This window comes from Podarcis cretensis (genome assembly GCF_951804945.1).
Source record: "Podarcis cretensis genome assembly, chromosome: 6".
Lineage (NCBI taxonomy): Eukaryota > Metazoa > Chordata > Lepidosauria > Squamata > Lacertidae > Podarcis > Podarcis cretensis.
In genome coordinates this window covers 65,366,986-65,393,119 of record NC_137175.1, presented here as the reverse complement: position 1 = coordinate 65,393,119, position 26,134 = coordinate 65,366,986, and the positions used below count along the sequence as shown (strand labels likewise).

General features: G+C 40.6%; 1 protein-coding gene across 1 annotated transcript in view; it reads left to right on the top strand.

Annotated features, from left to right (window-relative positions):
- The window catches only part of ANKRD13C (ankyrin repeat domain 13C), a 30,108-nt gene extending 5,840 nt beyond the window's left edge, over positions 1-24,268 (top strand). The window contains exons 2-13 of the mRNA XM_079982254.1: positions 1,487-1,528; positions 4,419-4,523; positions 6,624-6,709; positions 8,073-8,118; positions 9,657-9,723; positions 11,770-11,914; positions 12,634-12,765; positions 13,091-13,252; positions 13,846-13,925; positions 17,234-17,332; positions 18,588-18,688; positions 20,332-24,268. Coding sequence (XP_079838380.1) covers positions 1,487-1,528; positions 4,419-4,523; positions 6,624-6,709; positions 8,073-8,118; positions 9,657-9,723; positions 11,770-11,914; positions 12,634-12,765; positions 13,091-13,252; positions 13,846-13,925; positions 17,234-17,332; positions 18,588-18,688; positions 20,332-20,462 — 1,196 coding nt within the window. The 3' untranslated portion in view covers positions 20,463-24,268. The remainder of the gene's footprint in view (positions 1-1,486; positions 1,529-4,418; positions 4,524-6,623; positions 6,710-8,072; positions 8,119-9,656; positions 9,724-11,769; positions 11,915-12,633; positions 12,766-13,090; positions 13,253-13,845; positions 13,926-17,233; positions 17,333-18,587; positions 18,689-20,331) is intronic.
- The last annotated feature ends 1,866 nt before the right edge of the window (positions 24,269-26,134 follow it).

Below are 26,134 nucleotides of genomic sequence, written 5' to 3'. Positions count from 1 at the left end.
TAGGTCTTTCAATACCAGTGTTATGTGGTCTCAGCGGCCACTCCCAGTCACCAGTCTAGATGCTGCATTCTGGATTAGTTGGTTACCTTCAAAAGTAGCCCCATATAGAGCACATTGCAGTTGTCCAAGTGAGAGATAACTAGAGCATGCACCACTCTGGCGAGACAGTCTGCGAGCAGGTAGGGTCTCAGCCTGCGTACCAGACAGAACTGATAAACAGCTGCCCTGGACACAGAATTGACCTGCGCCTCCATGGACAGCTGTGAGTCCAAAATGACTCCCAGGCTGTGCACCTGGTCCTTCAGGGGCACAGTTACCCTGTTCAAGACCAGGAAGTCCTCCACACCTGCCTGCCTCCTGTCACCCCAAAACAGTACTTCTGTCTTGTCAGGATTCAACTTCAATCTGTTAGCTGCCATCCATCCTCCAGATACTCACATAGGACCTTCACCATCTTCACTGGTTCTGATTTGAAAGAGAGGTAGAGCTCTCTTTGCAACCCAAATACAAGCTGTCAGCAATTATTATGGATATAATTAACTGGGGGCAGGTTATTTTATGTGATCATTGGTGGAATCCCTGCTCAAGGGCTATTACTTGTAAAATAGAGATTTCCCGCCTCTCCTCCCCCAGTGCAACCAGGGGTGGGGGGAGGGGCTCAGCAGAAACCCAAGAACGGCATGCAGAGAACAATTGGGGAGACAATTCTGTCTGGCAATCTACAATGCTTGTGCAGATGGTATGTTCATCATAGTGCAGTGTTGGATACCACCTTTAGGGTGGTATAAGCGTCCTGCTTACCTTTTCATTCTTCTTTGATTTTTCCAGCCATTGCATTTCTTAACTGCCATAAAAATAAAAGTTAAGGTTCTGAAGCAGCTGATTTCTCTGTCCAGTGTGAATTCTGTTCAAGTATATTGCAACAATACAATACTCATAATTCTGTTTTTACATAACTGTAAGCTGTTACTGTAATATTTTATAGTAATTATGTATTTTGAGTGACTTCAAGCTCTCTGGTTTTCATTAAGGTACTTTTAATAACATACCTTGTCTGTAAAACTGGATCTATGCAATGAATAAATAAAACATGCTGTTTAATTTTTTATTAGAATATATCCCTTATGTGTAGTGACCTACATCCGTCAGTTTTAATAACATTGGAGACTTTACAGGCCTTAATTAATTTAGAGTGACGGAATGTCACTTGATTTCTTTCTTTTTCTTTCCAATATTCTTTAATTATTCCTGTCCTCTTAATTGCCCAGGAGTAAAACTGAAGATTGACCCAATGCAGATAATGTATCAAAGTGAATTGTCATGTGATTTAACACTGCTTATTCTTTATTGTCAAATTGACAATAGTAGGTTTGCTATATTTAACTCATAATTGATATTAGGACCATTTATCAGCATGAAACTTGATGTTTTATTCAGTCTGATTACTGATTTAAAATCTTTTTTGTTTGTTTATTCATTTAAATAGGAAACACTCCTTTACATCTGGCTGTGATGCTGGGGCATAAAGGTTGGTAAGACTTCATTTATATTTGCTTTTTAAAATATGTATGCAGCATCAAACGTAGCAACTAGAGTCTCCAGATCATATTTCTCAAAACATGGAAAAGGGAATAACAGAGCAAACAAGGGGAGAATTCACCTTCTCATAGTTTTCCCTAGATCATGGTGGTGGTGGTGGTCGTGGCTGTTGGGAACTGCAGTTGGATGAAGAAGAAACACATCTCTTTCACAGAGCCCATTGTGAAAATGCAGCCAGTGCTGTTTTACTGTGAGCTGGGGTCATGGTCACGCTTGTGCTTTTCAGTGCCCTTTGCTTCTGAATGGCAAGAGCTGCTCAGAAGGTTATGGAGAGGGAAGTTCCCTGCACATATCTACCTTGCCCAGTCCTGAATCCTTACCATTATTACTTTATCGCGAGGGATAAGAAGGGGCACAGAGAAAAGGGTCTGTATTACCCCTTGCTTGTCTTGCAGTGACTTAAGAGAAAATTCCAAATAAATTGGAACAAAGTATGGTAGGCAGAGAAGCTATGAGATGCTGTTCAGAACTATCTGCAAAAGTTCAGAAAAATTAATGAAGGCTGCTGTCATAATGAAGGCTAGTCATAATAATTGGTCCTAAAAGCTATAATATTAATAATGGAATAAGACTGTTCCCTCTTTTAAAATTAAAGGAATTCAACAATGGCCATTTCAGAGTTTTTGTAGAACAGGGGACTGTGGACTGTGAGAGAGGTTTTTCCAGAGAGGATAAAATAGCTGCTAGCAGGTGCACAAGCGCCTTCATTCTCTGTTCAGGTCCTACCAGTGCAACATAATGCAGTGTACATTGCTGGCAGATGTGGAAGCTTCTAACCCTCTGCCTCTCCAGTTACTGAAATGCCTTTTCAGTATTAAATAGGTGTTGGATAGAAGATTCTCAGGTTATTAGAAATTTGTAACTCAGACCCTGTGGGATAGCTCAGTCAGAAGAACATTGGGCAAAAAGATTCCTGCATTTGCCAGTTAAGTAATTTTAGTGGAAAGTTCATTTGTTATCCTGAAGGCAGTGCTGTCATAACCATCAACACTGAAAGCAGATATTCTCTGGGAATTGATTCTTGGATAAGTAGATCCTAGAAACAAGAACACTGCAGGTGCTTTCCCACTTAACGTCTGCTGTTCCCTTACTGTGAAATTGGTTGTTCTCCATTAATTTCCCTTCCACCCTTTACCCTCAGACTCCAGGATCAAACTGGTTACTCTATGAGGCTCTACCACTACAATCTGTATTCTGCACTTAGTTCCCTATTGTCAAATGACCTCAGCAAAATGGCTTTGTCTTCCCTTTTCTACTTATCCTTGACTTTACTGCTTTTGAAACTGTTGATTACCCTCTTGTGCCTGACACTCTTCATGCCTGAGGTTTCTCTGACTCTTCCCACTAATCTAATCACTCTTTCGGCATTTCCGCTGGGGAGAAGCTCTCACTTTCTGCTTTCACCCTCTCAGTCTGGTCCTTAAGATTCATACTACATGCTCTGTTATCTTTCCTCTGATTTGCATTGTGCGTTCTTTTTTTTCTTTTTTCTTTTTGCCAATGTCACTACCTCACCCTCTTGTTGATTTTTGTGCTGCTCAGGTTTATTTGATTCCTTCCTCTCCTTTGCACCCATATTTGGTCTTGGCACCAAAGCATCTTATTTTAAGATACTGTGGCTTCCTTTGGTGGGTGGGATGTGTTTAACTGCCTTGTATGTTGTTTGGCCTCCGCCTGTCTCAGGAGGCACTGGAAGAGTATGCCCATGAAGTCAAACCATTGGAAATCAATATGGGAGAGGCATGTTTTGTTTTAGTGTGGGTAGTTGAAAGGGCCTGGTTGTGCTGATGCAGGTGTACCATGGCTTTCATTTTGTTTTAGGTTTATATTCGTTTCATTTTAAGTTGTTTTGAGTTTACTTTTTTTGTTTAAAAAGGCAGCTTTTATTTCTTGTTCAAGTAGAATAGCAGCGTAGCGTAGGATATAAAGTTCTTTGTAATTCCCAATAAATTTAAAACTGTTAGCCATAAGTGTTGTCTCCATTCCTCATTTTCCACTGGACTCCTTGGTTTACTTGCCTAGTTAAGATACAGCACCAAACAATCCCATCAGCTCAGTATACTTTGTTTAATTAGGTACGGTGGATTCAGGTTACGTTTCCTCTATGGCAGTCAAGACTGTTGAAGCATTTCCTGTTAATCTCCTGTTGCTGTTATTTGTGTATACATAGGGAGTGAAACTGCTCTTAAATATTTTTGATTGACTTGCTCAATCAAAATAGTTCCTAAAGGTATATATCACTAAATCATCATAGTACCACAGGTTCTATCTTTTTCTCCCAACCCCCAGGAATAGATTGTGCGATGGGGGCACTGCTCAGGGGACTCTGGGAATTGTTGAAAGTCTGTCTACCTCCCTGTCCTGCTGATGGAAGCCTCTATTGGATCAGAGACTTCTGTCAGTAGAAAGACATTATTTGGATACAATTCAGACACTAGGTTGTACCTAGCTGAGGCTGCAAGACTAACCCCACTTAACCTGTGAGTAACCACCATTAAATTCAATAGGAGTAGACATAGTTAAGAATGCAGCCTAAGTCATAGAACAGATCTATTGAAATCACGTTCACTTAACGTTAACCATGAGTATGACTTAGTCAGATACCACCCAATAGATTTTGCTTTGCACCAAATGCTACATAAACGGTTTCAAATGAAAAATAGGTCATTGGTTAGCTTGATTTTATGTGCTGCTCAAACTTCAGTAAGTTCAAAACTTGTTTACGTCAGTATTTTTTTCAAATGGTAAGTGGCTCTTCACAGAGAAGCAATCTGGTGGTCTTATTTGGAAAATAATTATTGTCTCATACTTTGTTATAGAATGTGCCCACCTGCTTTTGGCCCACAATGCTCCTGTGAAAGTGAAAAATGCTCAGGGATGGAGTCCTCTCGCAGAAGCCATCAGCTATGGAGATAGACAAATGAGTAAGAAACTGTCGCTCTGGTTGTCTGGACATAAATACATGAAATCCATTTAGTCATTAAGATCAGCTTACTGCAAATTGTGACTGAAATGTGTACAGTCATACCTCGGGTTAGATATGCTTCGGGATGAATATTTTTGGGTTGCGCTCCGTGGCGACCCGGAAGTAACAAAGTGCGTTACTTCCAGGTTTTGCCGCTCGCACATGTGCAGACGCTCAAAATGACGTCACACGCATGCGCAGAAGCGGCAAATCGCAACCCGTGCGGACGCGGGTTGCGTTCGCTTCAGGATGAGAACGTGGCTCTGGAATGGACCCCGTTCGCATCCAGAGGTACCACTGTAGATCATGAACACCTAATCTTGAGATAATTTGTAAAGGCAAGTGCTCATGTTAGGCTTTTCTGCAGATTGTGCAGGGTTATTCCAGGTCCAGCTCAAGCTCCTCATAGTAGTGATTCAAGCCTTAAGTGATTTAAGCCACAATTTTCTGTTTTTATTACTGTATTTTAAATTGCTGTAGCCTACCCTGGGACCTCATAGTGAAAGGCAGTTAATAAATTGCAGCAACAACAATGCCAATACTAGGATAGATGCAGAGATAAAGCTGTCTACCACTTAACTATGGTTATTAGATCAGGAATTGCTCACAGGAGCTCTCCTCATTCATCTATTATCCCTGGTCATAATCATAGTTTAAGGTTTACACTGGTACTAGCAATAAGTATGACTATATCAAGAGCAGCATTGCACCTTTGTTGTTGTTAGGTAGGAGTTAGTCAACCAGCAAGTGTTGAAATCCATGCTGTTCGGAGTTCTCATTCTTTAAGAAGGCAGTGTGGTGGTGCTACATTATCCTGCTTCTCAACTGAAATGTTCCCAAATTATAAAAACCTGACTTGCTTGATTTACCTTGCTTCTCGAGCTTTTGTAAAGATAAAGTCTTTCATGACTAATGAATATCATTTTCAGTTCAAATATAAACTTTTAGTTTTATTTGGCACAAATTACTGAGAGTTTGATTTAAAATGCAAGCTACTCTTGCTTAATATAACGTACGTATCAATTTTTTGTTTATTACATGTAATGTTCCAAAGCTGTATTTACAACTTTTGCATTGCTACTTACATAGAATGTTCAGGATGGGTGATTTATTCATTTAATTATATACAAGTGCAATAGAATATAGCATATCAAATGTTATGCTGTAGGTTAGCAGTTGAGTGTGTCTGATCAATGGTGTGTTGATGTACAGCTCCAGAACTTAAATGAGGGATTATTTTAAGCATAAGGAGCATTAGCATTATGGTCAAAGCTGGGAGGAGCATGTTTGTACCTGAATTTGGAAATGTCTGCATGAAAACTCCCCTACAGAAACCCCAAATTGCTGTTTAAATTCCTTCAGAAAACAGTCTGGGAATTGTATGCCAGAGGTTTTGAAGAGGAAACAACATTGCTGTAACTGCTTCATTTCCAAAAGGCAAACTCTTAGGGAAGCACACGTGTTGGCTTTGTGCATGTTTATGAGACTCCCAGTGGTCTCTGATCCAGATTACTGATTAGATCACACTTTCAGTAACACTGAAACACCTATTATTCCGAGATCTTTCACTTGCCCCATGGAAGCTTTGTATATTGGTCTCTGAATGGTAGTATATGGCCTACTGTTGTCAGTTTACTTGACTGAACTTTGTTTTATTTATTTGACAATACTGCTTAAGTAACGAAAAGCTCGAAAAGCTACTAATTGACCAGAACCGCCTCTGCCATTAGGCAGACTATGGCGGCTGTCTCAGGTGGCAGAAGCCCCCAGTATGGCAGCCCCATGGGCACCCTGCCCATGCTGCAGAAGCGGCACCAGTATCATCCAAAATTATGTGAAATCTTGTAGAGGGTGCAAGATCTTGTGTGATTCCAGCAAGATCTCACCTGTAATTGGTGCTGATGCCGACGCTGCTTCTCTGCTGGCAGTAGAGGTGGCCCTGCAATTGATGCTGATTTCTCTTTTGCCACCAGCCATTACAAAAGGTAAAGGCAGCTCCCAGCTTAGTGGATGCTTAACATGATTGCCTTTACATTGGACTTACAGTGTATTTATTTAGTTACAGCACTTCTAAGGAAACTAAAACAACAGTCCAGGGAAAGTGTTGAGGAAAAGCGACCTCGGTTATTAAAAGCTCTGAAAGAGGTAAGTTTGTAAGGCTTTTTCCACCCACATTGGAGAGTATGGAGTCATTACTTTTCAAACAATTTATGTGTGATTGCCATTGTGTCTTCATTAAGTGCAAACAACTCAACACAGGCCTCTATTTCTGGGAATTGCTGGCTGAATTGCATATTGCTTGCTTGTCTGTGTCTTAGAATGTCTGACCTGTAAGTGACTTACCTTGCAGCCGTGACCTCTTCCCTACTTAGAGAAAGGGCTTGGTGACTGGATATGGCCTATGGGTTGTATGTTCTAAATTCCGTGTGTGGAGTTCTAGTGTTAAGTCTCTGCTATGGATCGTAATTGTGATTTTAAAAATTAAGTTTCACTGTGGGAAAAAATATGTTTCTATTTTGGTTTTAAAGACAAGTTAATAATGCTTCGTTTACATGTAGCTTCTGCATTTTGAAGTTGCAGTGAAATTGGAAGCTGATGTAAATGTGTTAAAATATTTGAACAGCATTTAAACTGTGAGCCAGAGATCAGTTCCTAACATACCATAATTATTGATATAAGGAGAGAGACAGTTTCCATTTGAGGGAAGGAAAAACTGCATTTGACAGTTTCCATTTGTCATGCTAATTCCCATGGACAGAGAAGGCCTGTTTTAGAACTTTGTACATAAACTGGGTACATAAACTCAGTGGCTCCAATTCAAAGCAAGTTTTTCTGTTATATCATGCGTTCTCCAGCTACATTAGCTGCTTCTAGGTATCCCTCACCCATGTACTTTAAGAGTTGCCGCAGGTTCCTCATTTTGTTGGTCTGGGTCAAAGTTGTTTAGCTTAGCTAGCATTTGATTCCCTTGCTTCAGAAATAACTAGCTCTTCAGAAGAATGGCTTCATATAGCAATTATTATCTTGCACAGAAGGACGTTTTCTACAAACATAAGCTCTCGGTTAAGGAGCAGCTATCAAAAATTGTCACCTACACTGACTGCTTTCAAAGGAGAAATGTATTGCTAAAAAAATAGCTACTCTTTGAAAAATAACTTTTAAGAAGCCAAGCTGTTGTAGTTGTAGTAAAATAATTTATACATTATATTTGATTGCAAGGTTAGCTTGATTCAGATATTGTATAGTTTGGGCTGTTATTTTGATCGTGTTACTTCTGTACTTCCGTAGATAAAACAAGTAAGACTAATTTACACTTTTTCTTCTTCTTCTTCTTTTAAAAAGCTGTTAATGTGAAAAGTGTGCAAATCAAATCTTTAATTAATACACACTTACCCCAAAGTTTAGCATGTCCAAATGAAAGTTATGGTTGCTAGCATTTCCTGGGTGGGTGGACATGAAAGTAGTCACCAGTTTCTTAACATTTAACAAAAATTCTCTTTCTCTCCAGCTAGGTGACTTCTATCTTGAACTTCACTGGGATTTTCAAAGTTGGGGTAAGATTTTAAAGATATTTATGGAAATCATAGTTGTAGAGTTGGAAGGGGTCACGAGCGTCATCTAGTCCAACTCCCTGCAGTGCAGGAATCTTTTTGTCCATGACCCTGAGATTAAGAGTATTGTGCTCTGCCAACTGAGCTATCCAGTCTAAATACTTATTTCTCCAGAACAGACTTGTTATTTGAAATGATTGGATTTTCTGTACTAAACTTGTTGTAGATAGTTATGCAAAAGCACAAACATAGTTGGAGTTTGATCCAGACATCTTCCACAAATCGAAAGGTTCTTTCTGTTCACAGATGGGACTCTGATCCCATGGGGACTCGTGGCTGGGTTATTCCTGCAGATGAAAGGAAAATGTAATTTTTGTTGATTTCCCCTACATGCCCAGTGCCACTTCCTACACGGTTCCAGAAGGTCACCCAACCCTTTGGATCATATTTTCGGGGGGCATAGGGTGCTGCAGAGGGAAAAAAGAGTCTCCTCCCCACAGGACCATCAAGTAGTTTGAGTTCCACTGAAGACATTTGGATCCAGCCCCTTTGTGTTTGTTAATTTTGGTAGTGCTTGATGGTGATGTAATATTTCTTGATCCCTTAAGAGATTGGGAGCATTCTCTAGATTCCCTGTAACCTCCCTCCCCGCAGTGAGGGAACCATCAGAAGGCCCTTGGAGCTAGATCTCAGTGTCTGGGCTGAATGATGGGGGTGGAGACACTCCTTGAGGGCCAAGGCCGTTAAGGGTTTTAAAGGTCAGCACCAACACTTGGAATTGTGCTCGGAAATGTACCGGGAGCCAATATAGATCTTTTAGAACCGGTGTTAAATGGTCCCAGCGGCTGCTCTGAGTCACCATTCTGGCAGCCACATTCTGGATTCGTTGTAGTTTCTGGGTAACCCCATGTGGAGTGCATTGCAGTAGTCCAAGCGGGAGATAACCAGAACATGCACCACTCTGGCGAGACAGTGTGTAGGCAGGTAGGGTCTCGGCCAGTGTACCAGATGGAGCTGGTAGACAGCCGCCCTGGACACAGAATTGACCTGTGCCTCCGTGGACAGCTGAGCATAAAATATCAAAAGTGCTATCCTACTTGTCATAATTCAAACAACTGAAATGTGTTTTGCCACTTTTTGGTGGAAGAGATTACGTTCTTTAAATTAGTTACAGTTCTATCGGCTTCAATTCTAGTGGAGCTGCTGGATCAGACTGAAGGCCTGTCTAATCCAGCATCCTGCTTTCCACCGTGGTCAGCCAGCTACCTCTAGGAACCCTATAAGCAGGGCATGGAGCAATAGGCCTCTCGTGTTGTTAATCTGCAGTGACTGGTATTTGGAGGAAAGGTGCCTGTGGGCATTGGGTGTACTATACAGCTATCATGATTAATAGCTTTACATATGGCTCTGTTTTAGTTGCTTTGTTGGATGTGTTTATATATGATTTGGTTGATAGTTTTTTATTTTGTGTGTTGTATGCTGAATGGATACATTAGAAGGACATTAATGGTAACAGGGTGTCGTTTTTACCCTAAATGCAGTGCCTTTACTTTCCCGAATCCTGCCTTCTGATGCATGTAAAATATACAAACAAGGTATAAATATCAGGTAAGAATAGTCTTCACCTTTGAAGGGTTACACTGGGGATGGGGAACCTGTGGCCCTCCAGATGCTACTGGAATTCGACTCCCATGATCCTTTACCAGTAACCATGCTTACTGGGGTTGATGTGAGTTGTACTTAACAACATCTGAAGGACTACAAATTACCCATCCCTAGACTGTACTAAATGTAATGATGTTAAAATATTGAGCTTTAATTCTGTTGCCAATGTCTTCATGCATTTCCAAATTTCATACCCTGTTGTAATGTGGGTGAGGAGGATAAGATGTAGAGGCCGCGCACTGCACATTCACAGAGCCTTTTGATCTGTGTTTCCTTTGCAGTCACCTTAATGTTCCAAAACGTTGCCCTGCAGAGTGGCATTTAACATGGTGTAAGGAGTTGCAACTAAGAGGGAAAATTGCACAGCCCCCTGCTGGTGTGGAGTTGGGCTCATGAGCTTGAACTCTTTAAAGAAACTCTACAAGTATTGGGGTTTATTACAAAAAAAAACTATTTAAAGAAGATAACTGTACAAGAGTTACCAGTGGTCTGCATAGCTGTGTTTACATTGTTGGCCTGCTCATAATTGGGAATCTCCAGATAAATGGAGTTGTGCATGTTTTGCCGCTTTATCCCAGGTGCTGTGATGTGATGTTAGTGTGAGCTGACTATTAACTCATTACTGAAATGCCTTTTATTGAGAGTCATGATTCTCTCACAATTAATGTTCTCAGCTCTCAACTGGACAAATGATGAATAAGATTTATTCTGTAAAGTGGCTCGCTCTACCCCTTTGTGAATTACGTATTTGACTTTTTTAAGGCTAGTGCTTGCTTAGGGACCATCTTCAGCACAGTCTCCTTAAATCCTGTGAATATTGCATGGCTGCTTCTAAAACAAACACCTGTAGCCAAATATTGGCATAGCTGCCTGTTAGGTGATTGGATGATTCTAAATAAGTCAAGATGACTTTGGGTTTCTTTTTAACTAAAGATGTTGCTATTTAAGCAGGTTTTTGTCAAAGAGAAATTTCCACGTCTTGCTAACTTTTAAAATAAATGGAATATATATTTTGTGTAATACTGAAAGAAGCAAAATAAACTTTTCGGGCTGGCTACATGCTTAATCCAATGGAAATTTTGCACTACCTTCTTATCTGAGTGAGATTTCAGCACTACTGTTAGCTGTTAAAATTCATCTTATTGTACTGTGTGTGGAGAATTTTTCATATACAGGAATTCCCTATTCAGACATGTACCATCAGCAAGTTTGTTCTTCTGCTAAAGCTAAACCTCTCAGACTTACCTGCTCTGATCTTGTGAATTTACTAGAATTCTCTGAACAGAACTTGCATAGTAGTGGTGGCAGAAGTTCTCTGTTGTATGAATGTTTTCTCTTGGTGGAGACTCAAAAGATTTGATAGGACAAGATCTTGTTGTATATTTTGGGTTGTATGCAATGAAATCTGCATGGAAGGGAGTGAGCTGCCTCATTCCTGCCTCTCCCAGCAGTCAGGAGACCTCACTGGGCTGTAGCACAGGATGCTGTGGGGAAAGCGGGCAAGAGAAATGATCGCTAAAAATTGGTTAGAGGCATCTTCTGTGAGCAGAAGCTCTTCTCGCTGAAGGTGGCCACACAGTTTTTGCTGCCTTCTGTCACATTTTAGCCCACCCCATTCAGCGGATGGTTAAAAGTCATTTCAAGGGTTGTAGGCGACCCCAGTTGTGCAGGGTTCTAAATTACTCCATGAGTAGTAAGTCTACTCCACGAGTAGTAAGTTTACTCCATGAGTAGAGGAGGCGCCCTGCTTCATACCTTACCCTCTTCTTTTGGAGGGTGATGGGCAGAGTAATGCAGGGGGCAGATCTTAGCACACTCATCCCTGCTTGTATGTTGCCTTTGCACACAGATAGCACACCCAAACAGGGCTGATCTCTGTTTCAAATCTTGCTTCTAAAAAAAATAATCAAATCTCATTGGTTATTAGTAAATTTTGTGAACTAATATTCTGGATCAGCTGAAGTATTGGAATGTTCCCCCCTCCCCCAGGCTTGACACAACACTCATAGATTTTACTGACATGAAGTGCCAACGAGGGGACTTGAGCTTCATTTTCAACGGTGATGCTGCACCCTCTGAATCCTTCGTAGTTTTAGACAACGAACAAAAAGTTTACCAGCGAATACATCACGAGGTAAGCTGCAGCACCGCTAGTAAAATCTTTCACAATGCTACTCAAAAGCAAAGCAAAATATGTTTCCTGCTGTTTTGTGCCCCAAATAAATGACTTGTTTTAAAAATGTACAAGGTAGTTGCAAGATATTGTCATTCCAGTATCAGACATGTAATGCTGCAGTCCTCTGTGCCCTTACTTGGGAGCTCTTCCCTTGAACACAGTAGATATGTATGGAGGAGGGCTATAATTCCACTGCCGTTTTTTCTCTTATGTTTAGTATTGCTTTGCAGGATACCTAGTTGCTTAACAATTCTGCTGCAAACAATATTAAACTCCTTTCCCATATAGATTGCTAATGTCCTCCCAAAATATACTTATTACTTACGTAGCAGTGACAGTAATACGATGTACATCTAGGGTCTGAGAAGTCAGAAGGCTGCAGAAGACTACTTTACGCAGAAGGTTTCCAAAGGCAACATGTGAATGTGTAGCTTTAGAAAGAAGCTGAAATGGAGAGTAATCTTGTACCTGAGCATGTATATCAATGGGAGATATGGTGTACTCATACTTGCAGTGTTTAAGACTGCTACCTAATGGAATTATTACTGGAAGGCTTCTATTTATTTCAGGCAGAAATTGGACAGGGAGAGGATAACAAATCTGTTTAAATAATTTGGGTTGCTTTTTAAAAAAAAAAAAAAAAACAAACCACAATTAATATTCTTCCTTTTTTTCAGGAATCTGAGATGGAAACAGAGGAGGAAGTTGACATTTTGATGAGCAGCGATATTTATTCAGCAACATTATCAACCAAATCAATCACCTTCACACGTGCCCAAACAGGATGGCTTTTTCGAGAAGATAAAACAGTAAGACTTTTTAATAACTGTTTTAAGACATCCATCCATCCTGTGCTAGTGTGCCCCAGGGAAGACGTCTGTAAGGCAGGTGAAATGTGGGATAAACATATAGGTTGTCAGTTTTGCTTTCCCAGTCATCCGGATTGGGAGAAGGGAGGATGTTAAAAGTTAGGGTTATAAGAAAAGTGAGTGAAATATATAAAAATGTGACATTAGGGGCAAGAACATAAGCAGTTGGCAGGTAGACAATAAATGAAAGGACTAGGTGAGCTTCAGTAGAAGTTTTGCATTTTGGCTCAAATACTTCATGTGTTTTATTTTTGTGTGTTTGCAGGAAAGGGTAGGAAACTTTTTGGCAGACTTCTACCTGGTTAATGGACTTGTCTTAGAATCAAGGAAAAGACGGGAACATCTCAGTGAGGAAGATATTCTTCGAAACAAGGCTATTATGGAAAGCTTGAGTAAAGGTGGAAACTTGATGGAACAAAATTTTGAGGTACAGTTAAAAATTCTGTTTAAATTGAACATTTAACAACAGATGACCTTTTGCTGGCCTAGTTCACATGTAATGCTAAGCCAAGCCATTGCTGAGTGTGAATGTGCAAGTGTGTAGGTATTCACAGCAAAAATCGTGACCACTTCGGTCCTCTCCCAGTCCTCTGGCTGCCACACCAGCTAGAGCTTAGCGTTACAGCCAAACCTAGGCACATGGTTTGTCTTGTTCCAGACAGTCCAGGAGTTATAGCCAAGGTTTGCTCTTGTCTTGATGCTTGTGATTTATCTGGGGGAGACAAAAAGTATTTCTTTTGCAGGTGGCTATCCTTAAGAAATGCTTACATTTTTTTACGCAGCTCTTCAGGCATGCTAACAAGTGTACATTTCTGTTTCATGTCTAAATGATTGGTTGCTGTTCATTTGTCAGGAGTGCAGTGTTCTAATGTTGAATTAGCCCCAATTTACTCTTCTTCAGATTGGCAAATGTTGGAGGAAGCATGAGACACAGATGTTCTTTTAGACGAGATGATGGTAGCCTACTAAGTAGTAAAGTGCTTTGATTTACAAATAATTCCCATTTGTTTTCTTTAACAGCCTGTCAGGAGGCAGTCTCTTACTCCACCTCCACCAAACACAATTACATGGGAGGAGTACATATCTGCTGAAAATGGAAAGTGAGTATTAAATACATATAGTGTGTGTATATAGCTGCTGCTACGTATATACTTAATGTCGTTTTCAAAACATAATGGGTTGGATCAGGGTTTCACATGAATTGAGTTCTTTTCACGAGACACTCCACTGGGAGGAGGGAGATTGTTTTTCACCGATTCCTCCTTTCCCTGTGCCCTGTGAAATGTCGCCCAGGAGGACCTTAGCTGTGGGCTGGTCCACTGTCCCTCAGACCTTGTGGCAGGCCGGAGAAGCAGCACCTGGGGCGGAAGAGCTGGAAGAAGAGGCGAGGGGGGCAAGTAATCCTCCTCCCCGCCATCGCTTCTCGTGGGTAGGCAGAGCGAGTTCGTCCGCTCCGCTCTCTGGCCCACAGGAACACCAGGGCGGCGGCGGCGGGAGGAAGAGGCCGTGCCATGAAGCCAGAACCCGCCACGAAGCCGAGACTCCCGGCGGATGGGAGGAAGAGGCCAAGTGGTGGAGGCTCTACCAATCAAACGCTGTGCCTGGTTTACCTCAGTGCGGCACAGGGACGTCTCTGCCAATCAAACACCAGTGAGGTAAACCAGGCATTTGAGTGGCAGAGGAGCTGCCGCCATCGCCGGGAGTCTTGGCTTCGTGGCGGGTTCCGGCTTTGCGGAGCGGGCCGGATTTAGGACCCAAGTGGGCCTGATCTGGCTCAGGGGCCTTAGTTTGCTGACTCCTGTTCTAGGAGGTGGCGCTGCAGGCTTCAGGGGGAAGGAAGAACTGGTGAATGTTACCTTTTCTTTTCACCAGGCATGAGTTTTGACTGAATCAGGGTCCCTTCCATGAGCAGAAGCCCATAGTGTGTGTAATTCCTGGGTTAAATCCTACATGTGCATTTTATTTGGCATTACAGTGGTACCTCGGGTTACATACGCTTCAGGTTACAGACTCCGCTAACCCAGAAATAGTGCTTCAGGTTAAGAACTTTGCTTCAGGATGAGAACAGAAATTGTGCTCCGGCGGCGCGGCAGCAGCAGGAGGCCCCATTAGCTAAAGTGGTGCTACAGGTTAAGAACAGTTTCAGGTTAAGAACGGACCTCCAGAACGAATTAAGACCTTAACCCAAGGTACCACTGTACTCTTCAATGTTTTTAGCTTTCCCTATATTATCTGAGAGCTGCCTTGAGTCTTGGTCTGGGGAAAAGGCAAGATATAAGCATTATATAAATATGCCTTCACCCCCGAAGGCACACTTTTCCGTTGTCTCACAAGAAAGACAGATGCCAGCCGTATAAATACAATTATAAAATAATAATTACAGGGAATCAAAACCTTCTATTTTTCAAGCTTTTTTAAATTAAAATTGTGTTTCTCAATATATTTAGTTTTATATATTAGTTTATTTTCATTGGAAGCATACAAGCAATTTCTGCATTGAGAGTATCTTTTCAATCAGAATGCATGAAGGAATCAAATATCATCAGCTCTGGGCCTTTATTGGGGTTTAAAAGTGCACACCTGTGAAATTTAATTATCTGTGAAACCAGCCATGGCACCCAAATTTATTGCATAAGGTGCTGTCCTTGGCTCACCTCATAGGTAGTCATTTGAAACGTTTAGTATAGAATTGAGAACAAAGATGAATTTATGAAACCATTCTTCCTATTGCTGCAGTAAAGCCTTATTTATTTGAAAATAGAAATGTCTGCTTAAAGTTGCACACACGGGTTTTAGATTTTACGGACTGACCCCAATGCGTTTAGGTCCCATTGATTTTGATGGTGTAAAATCAGTCCCTTTCTCATGGGAATCAGATATGTCCTTTATATTTGGTGTGATTTATCTTGAAGAATAGGATCCAGAGATCCATAAAACTACTCCTGAGCTCCAAATGGTTTCATGAAAAGCAGCGTTCCGCACCCTATAGCAAACAGCTTTTGAAGGATGATTTGATAATGTGTGTAGACTGGGATGTACATGTCAGAATGCTGTTGAATGAAACTCCTATTCCATGCACATAATATTATTGTCATTACTAGAGCTAAAGCAGCTATCTCGAATTTGGTCAGTATTAGTGGCATCAAATCAAAGCCTTTTTCATCCTAGACTTTAACTCTGACAAGACTGCTATTTAACCCTCAACTCATGCTATTGTCTTTGTTTTAATAAGATCTTAAACTGATTATATATGCCTTGTTGTTTTTACTTTTCCACATGCTTGACCAAATCAGAAGTGGTCTCTTCATTTTGGACTTTCATGGGTTTGGGGTGAAATGGTCATGAAAGCTTGACTAAACACAAGATGACAAGTCTCTAATATTGATGGACATGGAGAGCTTTGGATGACTGGATATTTTTCAGATGCCTCAGTGTGTCCTTACTTGTAAATTTTAGAATGCGATATCTTTCTTAACACTATTCAGAGGGTTGGCTCCAGCATTCCAGCAGCATCTCCAACTGGAGAGGATGGGGGAGATGTTTTTGCCAATTCCTCCCACCCTCCCACAGCCCTATGGGAAGATGCTGTGGAGAGTGGGAGACACCCAAACATTATCCCACCACAGGACAGGGCACTGTGGGCTTCATGAGGAAGAGTGAACTCTAATGAGACTTTTTGCTGGATCTCACTTCCTTCCAAGATTTGAGGGAGCCCTTTTCTTTGTGGAAAGATAACTCTAGATCCAATCCCAAATGTACAAGTTTAAATGTAAATATTAAAGAACAGTTCTAAGTTTCTAAACAAAATTGTACTCAAGGAAGACAGTCTGTTTCAGTATGAATTTCTTCCATATTTACACATTGGTCCAGCAGAAGTTGTTTGATCACAGAAATTAGAAAGTAACATGATGGTATCTATTCCTTCTCTCCCCCCCCCCTTTTTAAGGCTTCCACACTATTTCCATTTTAGTGTCCCATGGCCAGTATGCAAAGAACTATTAAACTAGTTATCATGACCATTGGGCTCCATGCCACACTTGCAAAATGTTTTTGAAATGGTATGAGGGTTTGCTCTTCAAAGTCAAAAGACAAATTCCCCTTGGGCTCATCTGAATAGCTTTTTAGATCCTAGTCCTAGATTCTTAACTTTGTGAAATCATCCGGCCAAAGTGTGTATGTATATTTATATATTTCTCTTTTCTACAGACTTCTGTTCAGTTGCTTTAATCTGTTAGTGCCTGGGCAGCTTGCCTGCTTTGGCAGTTTTTGCTATCTGAACTCTTCCAGGCATCATTAAACAACTTCTGTCAACTTGTTTTCCTGCACAAGAGAAATGCATTCCAATTTCTTATTGTTTTTATAAATTATGTCTCTAGGGAGGTTTTAATTTTTATTTTCTTTAACTTAGAGCACCTCATTTGGGTAGGGAACTGGTCTGCAAAGAAAGCAAGAAAACATTTAAAGCCACAATAGCCATGAGCCAAGAATTTCCTCTAGGAATTGAATCGTAAGTCTCAAACTGTCCACTACAAAAGTTTGTGAAAGGGCATGTGATTTAGCTAAAATACGCTGATATGTATAAAATTTTGCTTGTTCCAAAGACTGCAGTATAATACATTGTCATAGAATAAATGGGAAAACATGTTGCCTGCCATAGGTTCACCTCTACAATGATCCAATTCTTTTGTAGTTTCTCCAATATTCTTAAATGTAAAGTTCTCAGATTTTATCCAGATGTCTCAAGTCCTCTGTATTCTGTTCTCAAATCTATATAAAAAAATGAGGTGTATGATTTATTCTGCATCTAAGAGCCAAAGAGCTTTCCATGTTTTGGCAACTTTTTCAAGTAGAAGAAAAATCTGGGGTGAAGGAGGTTGAACTTTGGCTAGGAGGATTGTGGGACAAGGAATAGGAATCGTAAGTGTGGGGTTGAAGTTATGGAAGTTAATGAACCCCTGCAAGAATGGGCACTTGGAGGTCTTGTAAGCAACATGTTGGGTTCTGAATCCTTTCAGCAGTGTACCCATACTAGTACATTAGCTCTACTTGTGATCTGAATAAGTTAGCCACTTACATAGATGCTGTGGAGGAGATGTGGAAAAAATTAATGAGAGATATTCGGAATATATAGTGACTTGGAAATGTCTAGTTTTTGAAGTGTGATGCTTTTCTAGATCTTTTATTATTTGTGTGCCCTGATGGGAAGTTTTCCGACATCTATAAAGAAAAGTTCCTAAACTGGAATTTTGGAAGATTCTTCCTGTTACGATTCAAAAGGAAGCTTGTTTTAAGCTTGACGCTTTACTACCGGAGTTCTTAATAAGTTTAAGTTTCGAAACCTATTGAAATCCTGAGATTTAAAACTCATCTATCATAAAATAAATGAGTGCTAAAACTCAGTTTTACCCAAAGGAGAAACAATCTGGAAATCCTCCTACCAAGTCATGTGAAGCTCGCTGCAGTTTGAATGCTCAGTTGTGACTGCCTCTGAGCTGCATTGGACCAAAGTTATGTGGGACTATTTAGCTTACTCTTGCTTGACCTACATTGTGCTAACAAAAATGGTTCAGTGTAATTACTTGATTTGATTCAGTGGCCATGAACAATAGCGTCTTTCCCTCGGCATGTGTCTTGGCTCAGTTTGCAGTGATTTGCTGAGATGACACCTCTCTTTTTCTTACAGTGCACTGATTAGGAGTGTGTGGCTAAATCCTAAAACTGCTACGAGATGAAATTGTTACATGTGTGTGTTTCCCCCCCAGGTTATTGAATGTTTTAGAAGTAATTGCACCCTTCAAGCACTTTAACAAACTGCGGGAGTTTGTGCAGATGAAACTACCACCGGGTTTTCCTGTAAAGTTAGGTGAGCTGTCGAAGTGTATTTCATCAATTAAAAGGGACTGTCTGTCCTGCCAAGAACATGGATTGTATTTAAAAGCCTTTTAAACTTTGTGGTGAGAAATGCAGTGGGCTGTCACTCAGGCTTTAGCAGGAAGATAGTCAGATCCTGGAGTGAAACTAGCATGCCATTTCATAGTGTACTGAGTGGAAAGTACACAGTAATAGAAAGTGAAGTTATTGCAGGAGTAGGCAACTTAGGAAACACATTTAGAATTTGGAGATACAGTGTGTATGGAAGGGAGATTAACCCTTTTCTGTATGCCCATAGTCTCTGATGAAAATCACTTGTTTCTTTCATAGTCTTACTTCAAAACTAGTGAATTTTGGCCAGTGAGAAGTGCGGCAATAGAGTTAAGGCTGGAGACAGCATTTCACAAGAGAGGCAAACATGGTTTAATATCTTAGGGCCTTGTCCCCTCTGATAAAGCAGGCTAGTAGGTTTTCCCAAATATACAAAAACCTGCAGTACTATTTATCCAAAATCCAAAAACGGGATGAGTACCCGTATTTTTCGCCCTATAGGACACACTTTTTCCCCTCCAAAAATGAAGGGGAAATGTGTGTGCGTCCTATGGGGCGAATGCAGGCTTTTGCTGAAGCCTGGAGAGCGAGAGGGGTCGGTGCGCACCGACCCCTCTCGCTCTCCAGGCTTCAGGAAGCTCTGCGCAACACTTGGGAGACCGGCGCAACTTCGCGCCGGGCTCCCAATGGTTGCGCAGAGCTGCCTGCGCTCCCGGGCTTCACACAGCTCTGCACAACCCTAGGGAGCCCGGCGCGAAGCCGCGCCAGGCTCCTAAAGGTTGCGCAGAGCTGCCTGCATTCTGAAGCCTGGGGCGCGCTGAAGAGCGCGCCCGGGCTTTGCGCAGCTCTCCGCAAGCCTAGGGAGACCGGCGCGGCTCCCTAGGCTTGCGGATAGCAGGCTGTTCTGGGGGCTGGGGTCGGGGGAAGCTCGGGCTTCCCCCGTGCCAGTCCCGTGCCTGGGGGGGAAATAAATTTTTTTTTCTTTATTCCCCCCCCCAAGAAAAAAACTAGGTGCGTCCTATGGGGCGGTGCGCCCTAAGGGGCAAAAAATACGGTATACACCACAAGCAATGATTCAGTTTTCATCTGCCTGCTACCCAAAGTTTCTTCAGAAGCTTACTGGGTGTCATAGAAAACACAGAAGTCACACAGTCCGTGCCCAGGGATTTGCTGTGTTGTGAAGGTACAGAGTTACACCGAGTTTGTCAGTGCTTTAACATGGTTGGAGGCTAATATTGTGCTCTTTTCTTAACAAATGAGAACAGTGAGGAGTGCAAGTATTTGTTAGAAGTGTGAACAGAGTTGGACAATGAAGATTTTTAAAAATATATTTTCACTCTGCCCTTTAGGGCAATCTCAAGCTACTTTACAATAAGTTGAAAACAATTTACACATATCCCTCCAGAAAGGACCAGAACCACTGTAAACTCTGCCTCCAACCTCTCCTCTGACACGCTGTTCCAGACAGATTACCAGGAAGTTGAGCAAGTGGGCTGGTGAATCCTTTTCTGCCACAGAAATGCCCCTTTCCATTGTGCATTGTGCCTTTTCTAACCTCCCAATCCTTTGCTCTGTTCTTCCTAGATATACCTGTATTTCCAACCATCACAGCCACTGTGACTTTTCAGGAGTTCCGCTATGATGAGTTTGATGAATCAATCTTCACTATTCCTGATGACTACAAGGAGGACCCTAGCCGCTTCCCTGATCTCTAACTTAACTGGAAAGTTAGCAGTAAATAAAAAGAAAATACCAGCATGCCACAAGGAGACAGGGAGAGAGAGGATGCAGGTAGCCCACAGACATCTGTCTAAAAGTGGGTGAAGTACGAAGGGACAGAACTCGCTAAAATGAAACCAGAAAGGGAACACACCATGAAACTCAATCAGTAGTACCATATAGCAAGCATCCACCTAGTGTCTAAACGAAAGCTGGTCTCCTGCTGTGTCACATGCATTTATACATCCAGACCTGCAAGCATGATAGCCTGGCACCTCAGTAAGTTCCCCCTGCCCCCCCCCCCAGAAAACTTACATAACAGCTATAAGGACTGTAATTTGTTCTTAATTTTTTTACGTTTCTCGGTAATAAAAGAACCCTTGGACCATTAGCATAAAGAACTAAAATGTCTTACCTGGCTATTAGCCCTTTAAAATACCCATCTTACTTAAGCTGCTCTTATAACCTTCCTTCGAGCTTTGTTTTCATATATTGTAAATTCTGTAATATTTGTTCAGTAAATTGAGCATATAGTAGAAGGAATTGATTTTCTGCAGACGAATGAACCAAATGGTAAGCATTTAAACAGTTGCATTCATTTACTGCAATATGTGTCAGAATTAGAGCCTTCACTCTGCAGGGAATAAGGTACCTCCTTTAGCACCTTAGTGCAATTCATTGTGGTGCTATTCATATTCTCTCCCCCCCCCCCCGGCAACCTATCATTTCTCCAATGAAAGTTGTTACTAATCTTATATAAATCTGCAGATATCCCCTCTGCCCTCCCCACCCAAGCTGGTTGGAAATGTCCTTGCTGTGTTCGTTGGAGAGCATGCTTGGAGATTATTAAACAGCTCACAGGTTGAATCGCTGACATTCTTTTGGGTTCCTCAGCGCCATAAAAGCTGCCCATCAAACCTACTAAACTTGTATTTGTTATCCAGTAGTATTTGGGAATATATTGAATATATTACTACAATAATCTTGGTTTACGCTTTCATTTCCCAAAGTGCAAACCTAGATGTGAATAGGAATTGCAATAGATTGGGGGTGGAGAGTACAAAAATGAAAGTACAAGAATAATTAAGGTATTTCCAGCATGGGTAGCTACAGAAAGAAGAATGTTCATTTTTATTTAGAAGGGTTGTTGTTTTTTTAATAAAAAAAATTAGAATCTTCATATGGTTCCACTGTATGAAACTTGAAGAGAAACTAGCCTTTTTTGCTCTACTGGAAAGAATGTGTCCAGAATTGTCAGTACTATGTTCATTTGTATTCCAAGGCTTATTAGCTTCCAGTGATGTGTAAATGTACAGAAATGTAAATATTTTCAAAGGTATATTCTTTGTGCAGTCTAGTCATTTTTTTCTTCTTTTGGAAACTGCTCAAGTCACTTTCAGACTTAAGCCACCATGCTAGTTAACACACTCAGTGCTGGTGATAACTTGGAATGTCAAATGGGCCGAGGTGAGTCACAGTGCACAGTAAAACCAGACTCATGAGCCACATAACCTTTGCCAGGAAAAAGGTTTCAAGCATATTCCCAAGTCCTATAGCTTTGTACTGTTGCAGTGTGCAGAGAGGAAACTCACGAGAAAAAAAAATCTTCATGACCTAAAATAGGGGCCCAAATCAACAAATACTGTAAATTTGTTTAAAGCTTCAATCCTGAGTGACGTTGACAGTGAAGACTGACAGTTCTGCTGGCTTAGTATATCATTGTAGCTGCCATATTGTGGAAAGTTCCATTTCACTACCAGTATCTACTGTCAGAGGATATTGTCTGCCTGTAAATAGAAAATGAACTTTGAAGGCAGAGCTGTTTTGTCAATATTTTTTATATATATAAAAAAATCATGGTGTTTCCCCTGCCAGATAATTTCTGTAGGAGACATTGGATTTGAAGGTGCTTGACACTTCATGTTACCCATCCTGGGAGTATTTCATAAAACAGCTGAGATGCTTAAAATGATATTTACAATGCTGTTCTCACACCAGTGAATGGTGTGTGGTATGGACTTGATAGGTGATGGCCACTAAACTGTGGAAATATGCAATTGGTCATCTCCTACATATGTAAAATTACTGGATAAATAATGCCAAAGTTGTTTTTCATCGAGTTCTACAAAAATAAATGTTAGCCCATGAACTGTCAGACTAATGTCTAGCAAGTGGGTCTCCTTTCACAGTAACAAAAAACAATGAACTTTGTGCTGTTCAAGTCACAACCTTGTGTCCTTCTGTGAAGAAGGGCTTAAACCGGGTGGAGGTGCTGCACCATTTTGGAGGACAGAAGTGATTTCGGAGCAGTGTTATTCTGTTACATCCCTACTTTAAAGATTTCAGTTTATGTTGTATTTCATCCCATTAAAAAAAATTGTAGCTACATAAAGGGAGTTTAGTTTTGTTCCAGTAGTGGATTTTCAGGAAGAAGCAGCACCCATTGTTGCTGGCAAAACGTCTGCAAGCAGATGCATATACAAGCAGATCTTTGGTATGCATTAAGCTCCTGGTATGTCAATTCAGGTAGTTTAGCAACCCATGCAATAGGAATGTTGTACATTGACTCTGGGAAAAGAAACACCTCAGTAAAGGGAGCTCCATGCCCGCAGTAATATTCCCAAGAGTTTACCGCTGGATTAGGAAGTCTTGGATCTGAGATTTTGATACTTGGTTATTAAAGAAGAGTAGAGATAAATGAATCCAAATTATTTGGCACTTAGTAGTTAAGCACTTATATTTTCTGACATAGCAGTGTCACAGCTAGGAACTTCAGTTGGGCATTATTACTGTGTCCTGGAGAACATTTGAATCTTTCTCAAGGATTTTTTTATCTCACAAGGGTATTGGGAAAGCAGGGTGGGGGTGCATTGTGAAGCAGCATTCATGCAAACTGTGCTAAAGTATCGCAATAGAAGAACCAGAAAGAGGCCAGATTATAGGTTAAGTGCCTCTTGCATGCTTATAGGTCATTGTTGGATATAACATCTGTGGGAAGCAAGAGTGTAAAGGAAGTAGCATTCTAAATATTTTAGACTGATGCAAAAGTATACCTGAACTTGACTTTTCTTTGAGGCTTTTGAAACTTCTCTGAAGTACCGTATATCCTCTTAGAAACCAAGCAAAGTGTATTGGTAGGCATAAATATGGGATCTTTTAAAAAAGAAACCCGAGCTCTTCCTTAACCAAACTCAGTTTTACTGGTCTTCCAAATTATTGCTTTAACTTGTGGCAAAGGGAATAATCTTTCTTTCCAAGCAGCTGATGTTTTGTCTCCTTATTTAAGTTTTAAACTGCAATTGATGGATACCTAGCAATTTTTATCAGATAGTACAACTGTGGATATAAATCTGTGCTGGAAACCTACCTTAAGTTGAAGCATAATATATTCAAAAAGTTCATTTTTTAAATATATACTTGTTGATTTTGATTCATTAAAAGTTAATTACATTATTTAAACTTTATTAACAAACTTCCTATAATGCTGCAAATTTTCTTTTGACAGTTTATAATTGTGAAAACCTAATGTCATTTTTTTTTTGTATATTTCATGTGTTCTTTGTCTAATCTAAACTCACCTTCACTAATAGTGTTTTTGGTTGTACCACTTAGAATAAAGACCAAAAGATGCTGTTTGCTTTTGAGACTGAACATATGGACATTTTCAGAAATCTATTCTACCATGTGTGGACACTTCCTCCTTATTAGAGGAAGGCTAAAGAAAAAGGATGTTACAGTGTATCACTTTCACAAGGACATTTTATTGGTCAATTTTTCAATAAAATCCTCAATTTTCAGTGCATCTTTGTTGTTTTCAGTCTCTAACTTTATGGGGTGAGCCTTATATTCATCAAGATGAAATCAGCTGAGCAGCACACTATATTGACACTTTAGTCTTTCCTTTTGAGACTAGTCAAGGAGAGTCTTTGTAAAGGAGAGAGAGCTTTTTTTCCTCCTCAGCAGGATTCTACTCAAGACGACAGCTTCAAAAATGGGTACGAAATATCTCTTTTGGCACAGAACGTGGGAGCCAAGGAAATTCAAATCGCACAACCAACCAATTCATTTCAACAAGATATCCGCAGCAGACCTATGAAGTAAAAGATCCCTCCAAAGCATTCCCCTAGATACAAAATGCTCGTTTGTGAACAGTAGCAGATTGCTCAGTTCATGGTGTTGCCTCCAAGCTCACAGCACAAATGTGGAGTCCCTATTTGTTAAACGGTAGTATCTCCACATACCATCTACCTGGCTAAAAGTTGATCAGTGATGGCCATCCTTTTCACGTTGCCCAAGAGGTGACAAGCTGCATACGCCAGGACCTCCCTCTCACAGCACCTGTGTGGAATGGTGCTGGATTAGCAGCTACCATGTGTTTCTGGAGATTGTATCATAACTGCTGTCATAACTTGAGGTCACGGTCTATACGGGATTGAAGGTCAGCTTTGACATAGACCAGAATGCATTTTGATTCTCGGTGAAATGCCAAAAAACGACTGTTTTGCAGACAACTTTGCTCAGGATACACCAGCTTCAGGAATGCTGCATCAGTGTGCATGCTGCTTTACAGAAGTATATAGTCAGTCTACATCTGAGCCACACTTATTTCTATATGCAGGTTGAGTCACTTGCTTTATTATTCCATTTTTCACAAGCTCGCCAAGGGGCCAAAATAGACGTTTAAAAACAATGAATCATATTTGCATGTCTAAATAAATAAAGGCATTGGATACCCAATGATGACCCCTAAGCTGTTCGACAGAGAAAAGCAGTTTCCACCCTTAACAGCTGTGTTTTGTGTGCAGTTTGGGGAAAATGTTATGCATCTCCTCTCTGCATTCCTAGACTAGTTCCCCATCATATAGCTATTTTTCATAAAACAAAACTTGGGAAGGTGTGAAACTACAATCACATTTAATGCATCATCTAGTTTGGCCCTTAGGAGCACCAAAACAGTTTCAATTTACTTTTGAGACCTCAGCATAAATGGATTGCTTTTGAATTGCTTTGTATAGTCACAAATAACCACAACAATTAACCGAGATTTCCAGCACATACTCATCAGTGGAGCTATCTAAAGACAAGAGTACTTCATTATCTTCTGAGTGTAAGGTTACATTTTTTCTAGGAAAAAAAAAGGCTGGGAGACATTCTTTATATACTTCACTATATTGAGAAAATACCTCACAGTTATTTAGAAAGTTACATATCCATAAATTCTAAGAAGTTATTCTAAATAGCAATTTTCACTGTAAAACACCTGTGGAAAAATGTCATTTTCATATGCTACTTGTGTTAAATTTATAAAATTCAAACAAATAATGTAGGTCAGGCATGGCTAACCTGTGACTCTCCACATGATGTTGGACTACAATTTCCATCATCCTAACCCCCAGGGAGTTGAGAGTGCAACAGCATTTAGAGGGTCACAGGTTACCCACCCAATATGGTTACTAACATGTAACTTCTAACAGCCTCCACTGGTTATCAGAGCAAGTTTTCTTTGACAGATTGGCATTCAGAATGAATGGCACTTGGATGTTACCTTATTTTCCCACTTTTTAAAAATAGAAATACAGGAGTTGACATTCCAGTGATAACGAAAGCTTTAGACTACATTGTATATTTCCTCTTTTAAGGACTTACTGTAACACTTTTTTTGTTTGTT